This window comes from Balaenoptera musculus, chromosome 2, assembly GCF_009873245.2.
Source record: "Balaenoptera musculus isolate JJ_BM4_2016_0621 chromosome 2, mBalMus1.pri.v3, whole genome shotgun sequence".
In the NCBI taxonomy this organism is placed as follows: domain Eukaryota; kingdom Metazoa; phylum Chordata; class Mammalia; order Artiodactyla; family Balaenopteridae; genus Balaenoptera; species Balaenoptera musculus.
In genome coordinates, this window is record NC_045786.1 from 126,001,577 (window position 1) to 126,012,123 (window position 10,547).

General features: G+C 39.0%; 1 protein-coding gene across 2 annotated transcripts in view; it reads right to left on the minus strand.

Moving 5' to 3' along the window:
* The window catches only part of L2HGDH (L-2-hydroxyglutarate dehydrogenase), a 51,825-nt gene extending 41,297 nt beyond the window's left edge, over window positions 1-10,528 (minus strand). For both annotated transcript variants that reach the window (XM_036839838.1, XM_036839831.1), the window contains exons 1-3: window positions 10,314-10,528; window positions 2,454-2,569; window positions 1,618-1,769 (exon numbers count right to left, since the gene is read on the minus strand). In XM_036839838.1, the coding sequence (XP_036695733.1) occupies window positions 1,618-1,769; window positions 2,454-2,569; window positions 10,314-10,453 (408 nt within the window). In that variant the 5' untranslated portion in view covers window positions 10,454-10,528. The remainder of the gene's footprint in view (window positions 1-1,617; window positions 1,770-2,453; window positions 2,570-10,313) is intronic.
* Window positions 10,529-10,547: the final 19 nt, after the last annotated feature.

A 10,547-nucleotide genomic window follows, 5' to 3' on the forward strand; every position in this document is an offset into this window, starting at 1 on the left:
GAAGCAGGCCAAGGAGTTGGATGAGGATGATAAGGCATTCAAGCAGAAACAAAAAGAGAAGCCAAAGAAACTTGAGGAGCTAAAAGCAAAGGCTGCAGGGAAGGCCCTCCTGGCGACAGTTGGAATTAAGAAATCTGCCAAAAAGTAAGCTGTTCCTTGTGCCAAAGGCAATGGTGATCCTTAATTCCATTCCTGTTTAAATAACTGGATTCCCTGCCATAACATCTGTTGCCACCTATAGTTAGAACGAAGTGCTGTCTTGAAGCCTGCTGTACATTTAAGAACAAACTTTTGTTAAAGTTTAAAAAAATGAAGTCATACAGTGGTTCATCTTCTCTTTAGTTCTTCTCATTCAGCCATTTCTACCTTAGCTGTGAGGTCAAAGTAAACCCAGCCCAGAATCCTGCCAAAGTCTGTTCTTCAGTCTTTGTTCTAGCTCCAATTCTATAACATTCAGAATTAAACCAACTCATTTGGGGGAAAAAAACGATCACAGATCTAAACATCAGAGCTAAGGCTTTGACATTAGAAGAAAATGTAGGGGCAAATTTTCATGATCTAAGGTTAGGCAATGATTTCTGAGATATGACACTAAAAGTATAAGCAACAAAAGAAAAAAAAAGATAAACTAGACTTCATCAAAATTGAAAGTTTCTGTGCTTCAAAGGATACCATCAAGAAGTAAAAAAGAAAATCTACAGAATGGGAGAAAATATCTAGTAATATTTAAAATACCATCATTACTATCACTATTATTTTATTTAAAAATATATATATATTTTAATATTTTAATAGTATTTTAGTAAATATCATATAGCTGATCAGGGATATTTATATATCCAGAATATATAAATAACACATACAACTCAACAATAAAAAGACAAATAACTCAATTTTAAAATGAGCAAAAGATTTGAATAGATATTTCTCAAAAGAAGATAAATGAATGGCCAATAAGTATATGAAAAGATGCTTAACATCATTAATTACTATGTTTAATTACATAAAAACCACAATGATATAGCACTTCACATCCTCTAGGATAGCTAAAATGAAACAGACAATAACAGGTGTTCATGAGGATGTGAGGATACTGGAATCCTCGTTAACTGCTGATGGGGATGTAAAATAGTACAGCACTTAGGAAAACAGTTTCGCACTTCCTCAAAATGTTAAACATGTAGTTACCGTATGACCTAGCAACTCCACTCCTAGATATATACCTGACAGAAATGAAAACATACGTTCATACAAAAACTTGTATATAAATGTCCATAGCAGCATTACTCATAGTAACCAAAAACTGGAAACAACCCAAATGTCCATCAACTGATAAATGGATAAACAAAATGTGGTATACCAATACAATGGAGTATAAAGAGGAATGAAGTATTGATTCATGCCACAAGATGAATGAACCTTGAAAACACTATGCTAAGTGAAAGAAGCCAATCACAAAAGACAACATATTGTATGATCCCATTTATATGAAACATCTAGATTTTGCAAATTACATGGATACAGAGAAAGAAAAGCCAGCATTTTTAAGTAAAACATTAAAGATTACTAAGAAAATGCTATTTATAAATAAGTCAAGGCCCTAGTAAAATGCCATACCTTGCCACATTGCTTGTAGGAAATTCCCTTTTGGTTACAGTACTCATAGATGAGGGCTGCGCCTTCTACACATAACTTAGCTTTCAGAGATTCAGGTTTATAATAAATTCCACTATGTATGACACCACTGTTATGTCCAGTCTGATGAATAGCTATGGAACAAGAGAAACAGGTTAAGAGAAAGTACATGACTCATTCAAAACTTTAAGAAGTGGGGAATACACTTACAGTTGAAGCTATTAGAGACCATTATTTAAAATTCTGCCTGAGTTTGTTCTTATAGTCAGAGCACTTCTAGCCTCCCGTAGCAGCCAACCATGGCGTCTGTGTCACATCCCTCCAGCCTATCTCTGACTTCAGCTACAAACTCTGGTGCACAAACCACCCCCCCTCACCACCAGCAAACCACTTCAAGGGGTCCACTACAGCTCTCTGCCTTCTGCTCCAGGGCCTTTTCTAATATTTGGGGGCAGAGGGGCTCAACACCCTATGGACAACCCTCAACCAAAGGGACAGAAGCTGATGGACAAATGAGCACAATCCTGGGAAACATTAGGTAGCTCCTCGGAGGGCTCAGTGGAATTAAGCTCACAGCTGCAACCTGGATAACGCACCCTCACGAGGTTTTTCCTCCTTCCCTGTTTACTCTCCCCACCTCCTCACGCCTGCCTCCTCGGATACCCTTGAAAAAAACCACCGACACCCAAATCCTAGTCCTAGGCTCTGCTTTCTAAAGAATCCAAACTGGGACACTAACACTGACATTCAGCATGAAAGATGCAGAACTGACAAAATGAGCAGGTGCTCAGGTTAAGCAACACTGAGAACATACATACCTAAATCTTTCTCCTTTTCCAGAACACCAATGGAAAGAGCTGGATGTCGCAGGATGAGCGCTCTGGCAGAGGCAAGCCCCACAATTCCGCCACCAATAATGACTACATCAAATGAGCTTTAAGAGAAAGCCACCTTTAAAGTAATGCATGTTTACAATAGACTTTATCAAACTTCACATTTTCATCATCAACTGACAATTAAAGTATTAATTAGTAACCATTAAAATCAAATGTTTATTGGGCTTTGTGATATTTGGCTTTATACTAACAAAGAAACCTTTAGAAGTCACATGCATGTATAATCAGCTACAGCCAGCGGGCAGAGTGGCTGGTTGCCCAAGCTGCTCTAAGTCCCTATAATACTCTGCCCAATCTGGCTACATCAGTGGTTACTCTGTTAACTATCACAATCTCTCCTCTACCACCTATTCTTTAAAAATTCAAGTGCAATACTCTTGAGGATAAGTTAACATTAAGTCTTTAACACCTAGTGTACAAAAAATTTATAAATTTTTGTTTCTGCTGAGAAGGAAACAGTCAGTGAGAACATCAAACTTAAGGAAATAAGTGGTCCAGAAACGGGCTCAGAACCAGTTTTAGCCATAACTCTGATTACACAATCATTTAAAAAATTAGAAAGGGTATGTATAGTCTATCCAAATCCAAAATGAGAAGCTGAAAAGATTACCATAAGCACTGATCTCATGGTGAACAAATCTAGGTTTTACAGGAACGTGGCCTATCTTGCTTCTTCCCCCCATTTATTTTTTTTCACCCCCTCCTGCATTATATTATTTCGATCTAAATCTTAAACATCATCTGTAAATATTTCAATATGTTATTTCTAAAAGGGCTCCTTAAAAACACACACACAATGTCATTATTCTAACCAAAAAATTCAGTTTTTAAATATCATCAAATATTCACAATAAAACTTTTAGAAGAAAACATAGGAGAAAATCGTTGGTATCTAGGGCTACTTGAAGAGTTCACACCAAAACCATGACCCATTAAAGAAAAAAAAATGATAAACTGGACTTCATCAAAATTAAAAACTTTCGCTCTGCAAAAGACTCTGTTAAGAGGATAAGAAGACAATGAACAAATTGGGAGAAAACACTTGCAAACCATATATCTGACAAAGGACTCATTTCTCAAATATATATTAAGAACTCTAAACAAGTCAAGACTTCCCTGGTGGCGCAGTGGTTAAGAATCCACCTGCTAATGCAGGGGACATGGGTCCGAGCCCTGGTCTGGGAAGATCCCACATGCTGCAGAGCAACTAAAGCTGTGTACCATAACTACTGAGCCTGCGCTCTAGAGCCCGCGAGTCACAACTACTGAGCCCGCGTGCCACAACTACTGAAGCCCACATGCCTAGAGCCCGTGCTCTGCAACAAGAGAAGCCACCGCAATGAGAAGACTGTGCACCACAACAAAGAGTAGCCCCTGCTCTCTGCAACTAGAGAAAGCCCGCGCACAGCAACGAAGACCCAACGCAGCCATAAATAAATAAATAAATAAATTTATTAAAACAAACAAGTCATTTAGAGAATAGGCAAAAGATATGAACAAACATTTCATCAAAGAGGACAGATATATAGATGGCAAATAAGTACATGAAAATATATTCAATACCTTTAGTCATTAGGAAAATGCAAACTAAAACTACAATGAGGCATCACTACACCCCTATCAGAATGGCTTTTTAAAAAAAAAAATGATAACACCAAACGCTGGTGAGGATGAGAGGAACTGGATCAACTCACACGTTACTGGTAGGAATGTAAAATAGTACAGCCACTCTGGAAAAACAGTATGGCAGTTTCTTAAAAAACTAAACATGTGCTTACTACATGTCTTAGCAACTGCACTCTTTGGCATTTATCCCAGAGAAATGAAAACTTACATTCCTACAAAAATCTGTACATAAGTGTTCATAGCAGCTTTATTCAAAATAGCCAAAAACTGAAACAGCCCAGATACCATTCAACTGGGGAGTGGTTAAACAAACTGCGATACATCCATATCATAGACTGCTACTCAGCAATTAAATGGAACCCACTATCAACACAGGCAACACCTTAGATGGATCACAAGGACATTATGCTGCATGAAAAAAGCCAATCTCAAAGGGTTACATACTGTGTGATTCCACTTATACAACCTTTTCAAACTGACAAAATTATAGAGCTGAAAAATAGATTCGTGGTTGCCAGAGGTTAGAAAGGGTGGAGAAATGGGATGTGAATATAAAGGGGTAGGTAACACAATCTCCGTATTGATGGAACATTTCTGTTTCTTAATTGTGGTGGCAGTTACACAAATTAACACATGTGGTTAAATTGCATAGTAACACACACACAAATGACTGCATGTAACAGCAAAGGAAATCATAAACAAAATGAAAAGACAATCCACAGAATGGAAGAAAATATTTGTAAATGATGCAATCAACAAGGGATTAGTCTCCAAAATTTAGAAAGAGCTCACGCGACTCAATATCAAAAAAACAAAAAACTCCATCAAAAACTGGGCAGAAGATCTAAATAGACATTTCTCCAAAGGAGACATACAGATGGCCAACAGGCACAAGAAAAGATGCTCAACATCGCTAATTATTAGAGAAATGCAAATCAAAACTACAATGAGATATCACCTCATACCAGTCAGAATGGGCATCATCAAAAAATCTACAAACAATAACTGCTGGAGAGGGTGTGGAGAAAAGGGAACCTTCTTGCACTGTTGGTGGGAATATAATTTGGTACAGCCACTATGGAGAACAGTATGGAGGTTCCTTGAAAAACTAAAATAGAACTACCATATGACCCTGCAATCCCACTCCTGGGCATGTATCCAGAGAAAAACATGGTTCAAAAGAATACATGCACCCCAATGTTCACTGCAGCGCTGTTTACAATAGCGAGACATGGAAGCAACCCAAATGTCCATCAACAGATGAATGGATAGATGTGGTACATATATACAATGAAATACTACTCAGCCATTAAGAAGAATGAAATAATGTCATCTGCAGCAACATGGATGGACCTGGAGATTATCATACTAAGTGAAGTAAGTCAGACAGAGAAAGATAAATATCATACGATATTGCTTATATGCAGAATCTAAAAAAAATGATACAAATGAACTTATTTACAAAACAGAAACAGACTCACAGACTTAGAGAACAAACTTAGGGTTACCAGGGGGCAGGGTCGGGGGAGGGAGGGAGTTTGGGATTGACATGTACACACTGCTACATTTAAAACAGATAACCAACAAGGACCTTTTGTATAGCACTGGGAACATTGCTTAATATTCTGTAATAAGCTAAATGGGAAAAGAATTTGAAAAAGAATAGATACATGTATATGTATAACTGAATCACTTTGCTGTACACCTGAAACTAACACAACATTGTTAATCAACTATGCTCCAATATAAAATATAAATTTAAAAAAACATGAATTCACTTGACATCAGATTTCTAAATTGTGACACTGAAATTAAGAAGTCAATGGAGCATTATTTTCAAGAGAAAAAAAGGACTTCTAACCTAGAGTTAAACTATCTCTTTTATTTTTTTTTTAATTTATATTTAGTTGTTTTTATTTTTGGCTGTCTTAGGTGTTCAGTGCTACGCACGGGCCTTCTCTAGTTGCAGCGAGCGGGGGCTGCTCTTTGTTGTGGTGTGCGGGCTTCTCATTGTTGTGGCTTCTCTTGTTGTGCAGCACGGGCTCTAGGCGCCTGGGCTTCAGTAGTTGTGGCACATGGGGCTTAGTTTCTCCACGGCATGTGGGATCTTCCGCGCCAGGGCTCAAACCCGTGTCCCCTGAATTGGCAGGTGGATTCTTAACCACTGTACAACCAGGGAAGCCCAAACTATCCCATTTAAATATGAGGATTCTACAGTGGAGAAAAGACAGCCTCTTCAATAAGTGGTGCTGGGAAAACTGGACAGGTACATGTAAAGGTATGAAATTAGAACACTCCCTAACACCATACACAAAAATAAACTCAAAATGGATTAAAGACCTAAATGTAAGGCCAGACACTATCAAACTCTCAGAGGAAAACATAGGCAGAACACTCTATGACATAAATCACAGCAAGATCCTTTTTGACCCAACTCCTAGAGAAATGGAAATAAAAACACAAATAAACAAATGGGACCTAATGAAACTTAAAAGCTTTTGCACAGCAAAGGAACCATAAACAAGACCAAAAGACAACCCTCAGAATGGGAGAAAATATTTGCAAATGAAGCAACTGACAAAGGATTAATCTCCAAGATTTACAAGCAGCTCATGCAGCTCAATAACAAAAAAACAAACAACCCAATCCAAAAATGGGCAGAAGACCTAAATAGACATTTCTCCAAAGAAGATATACAGATTGCCAACAGACACATGAAAGAATGCTCAACATCATTAATCATTAGAGAAATGCAAATCAAAACTACAATGAGATATCATTTCACACCGGTCAGAATGGCCATCATCAAAAAATCTCGAAACAATAAATGCTGGAGAGGGTGTGGAGAAAAGGGAACACTCTTGCACTGTTGGTGGGAATGTAAATTGATACAGCCACTATGGAGAACAGTATGGAGGTTCCTTAAAAAACTAAAAATAGAACTACCATACGACCCAGCAATCCCACTACTGGGCATATACCCTGAGAAAACCATAATGCAAAAAGAGTCATGTACCAAAATGTTCATAGCAGCTCTATTTACAATAGCCAGGACATGGAAGCAACCTAAGTGTCCATCATCGGATGAATGGATAAAGAAGATGTGGCACATATATACAATGGAATACTACTCAGCCATAAAAAGAAGTGAAATAGAGGTATTTGTAATGAGGTGGATGGAGTTAGAGTCCGTCATACAGAGTGAAGTAAGTCAGAAAGAGAAAAATAAATACAGTATGCTAACATATATATATGGAATCGAAGGAAAAAAAAAAAAGAAGGTCATGAAGAACCTAGTGGCAAGATGGGAATAAAGACACAGACCTACTAGAGAATGGACTTGAGGATATGGGGAGGGGGAGGGGTAAGATGTGACAGGGTGAGAGAGTGGCATGGACATATATACACTACCAAATGTAAAATAGATAGCTAGTGGGAAGCAGCCGCATAGCACAGGGAGATCAGCTTGGTGCTTTGTGACCACCTAGAGGGGTGGGATAGGGAGGGTGGGAGGGAGGGAGACGCAAGAGGGAAGAGATATGGGAACACATGTATATGTATAACGGATTCACTTTGTTATAAAGCAGAAACTAACACACCATTGTAAAGCAATTATACTCCAATAAAGATGTTAAAAAATAAATAAATAAATAAATAAATAAATATGAGGATTCAATAAAGATATTCTTGGGTAAACAAGGCTACAGGAACTTTAACATGCAAGAGACACTCCTAAAAATACTCCTGGACCAAAAATTAATGCGTTAAGTTATCAACTCAAGAAGTTAAATATAATAAAGAAAAACAAACATATAAACATGTATATATAATATATAAAACAAACATACATATAACAAAATATAATAAAGAAGAAAAATCTTTTATTTGAAAAGATTTATAATGTAGACAAACCTCTGGCAAGAGTAATGGGGGAAAAAGTGAGATGACACAAATAAATAAAAAAGAATAATAAAGAAAAAATACGTAAAGACACAACAAGGATCTTAAACATAATCAAAGAGTATCATGGAGATCTATATGCTAATAAATTTGATAACATAGATGAAACGGGGTGGGGGACTCCTCAGGCAAAATTACTGAGGTACAAAGAAATAGAAATTTTGAATCAATCACTATAAATTAAAATAGTCATCAAAAGCTTTCTACCTAAACACACACACACATAAATTTTACCAAACTTTCAAGGAACGGATAATCTCTATCATCAAAGATATTCCAGAAAAATTTAAAAGGCTGAAAACTCCCTAACTCATTTTATGAAGCACATATGAACCAGGTTCCAAAACCTGATAAGAAGTACAAAGAAGCATCTTCTATACCAGTAAGATCCAGCTTAAAGAATAATATAATTAAGATACTGTTTGCAGTAGCAACAAAGCAATAAGGAATCTAAGAATTAACCTAAGAAAAAAGAACTTCACAGAGAAAAATTTTAAACTCTATTAAATAACAAATGAGGGACTTTCCTGGTGGCGCAGTGGTTAATAATCCACCTGCCAATGCAGGGGACACGGGTTCCAGCCCTGGTCCAGGAAGATCCCACCTGCCGCGGAGCAACTAAGCCCGTGTGCCACAACTACTGAAGCCCGCGCGCCTAGAGCCCGTGCTCCGCAACAAGAGAAGCCACCGCAATGAGAAGCCCGCGCACCGCAACAAAGAGTAGCCCCTGCTCTCTGCAACTAGAGAAAGCCCCTGCGCAGCAACGAAGACCCAATGCAGCCAAAAATCAACAAATAAATAAACTTTAAATAACAAATGAGTATGCATAAATGAAGAGATATGTCAAGTTCATGGATGGGAAAACTCAAAATTCTAAAGAAGTAAATCTCCCCCAAATCTATATACCTAATATAATTTCAATAATATTTTCAAAATAATATTTTAAGATACTAAATGTTATATAGAATGAAGGTCTATAAGTAGTAAAGCAATTTAAAAAAAAAGTGCAAAACTTCTAAAACTGATGAAAATCTGAATAAGGCCGGGGATTGTGCTAACGTCAATTCCTGGTTTGATACTGTATTACAGTTATGTAAGGTGTTGCTGGGGTAAATTCGGTGAAGAAGGGTACATGAGAGCTCTCTGTTCTTTTGCAACTTCCTACGGATCTATAATCATTTCAAATAAAAAGTATAAAAAGAAAAAATAAAAGTATAAACAAAACCTTCACTAACCTTACCTTTCTTCCCTTAAAAAAAGGTTCCCAAAAGAGCTGTCTACAAACCCCCACGAGGAATCACAAATCCTATCCCACTCTAATCCCCCTCCAATCCACATATACACAGCAGCCAGAATCAACTTCTGAAACATCAACATTTAACACTTCTTTAAAACCCTTTAAAAGCCTCCCAGTGCTCTTAGAATAAAATTTCACGTGTAGTTAAAACAAAAACTGTGCTGTGATGTAGCCCCTCTCTGGTGTCATTCCACACTCTCTCTGTTCTGCTAAGCTCTAGTCACACTCATCTTGCCCACATTCTAGTTCCCGAAACAGCCAAGACCTTTCCAGCTTGACACTTCGCATAAACCATTCCCTCTACAAAGAGCAGAGAAAAACAGTAGTTGCGAATGTGGTCTCCAAACTTCAATCACAGGACGCTGAATTCTGCAGGGTTGATTAGAAACTAACTGAGCTGCTTCTCACAGGGGCAACTCTATGCAGCATGCGTGTGCCAGGAACTGATTGATATAGACCGGTTTTAGATCTTCCAAGTAACATCAGGAAGGCCAGCGAAATAAACAGCATATTTGATTGCTTACAGTGTGTTAGGTCCTTTAATCCTCAAAACGACCACTTAACGCGAGAGACTAGGATCCTATTCACAACTGAGCCTTTAAGGAGCTTAAGTAACCCGCCCAGAGTTGAATAGGAAGTGGCGGGGTTGTATTCAAAGCCAGAACTGTTCCTGACCTCTACTCAACATTGCCTTTCTTATTCTTTTCCTCTCGCCCACAAACCTACAGATGATCCAGGCAGGTAGCTCCTGGCATCATAGGTTGGAGCCCGGGATTCACAGAATCCCGACCCTCTCCCACGCCGAGGACAGGGAAGTAGCGCAGGGGCAGAGGTCCAGCACGAGGCACCTCTGAGAGAAGCAGCGCAGACCGCGGGGGGTCGGGCCAGCGGCTACTCACCTGGTGCTGGCTCTGCGGCCACCTTGGCACAACAGCCAGGGCTTCCCCGGCGCGGGCGCGCACGCCGCGGAGAAGCCCCCGGGAAACCCCCCGCGGGCCAGTCCGCAGACACTGCCTAGGTAACGTAGCGCCGGCACCATCGCCTGCACCTCCTCCCCTGCCTCAAGCCCCAGAAGCCGGCCCTTGAGCCCTACACTGCTCAGGTCCAGGCGCTCTCTAGCCCCGCCCCCAAGC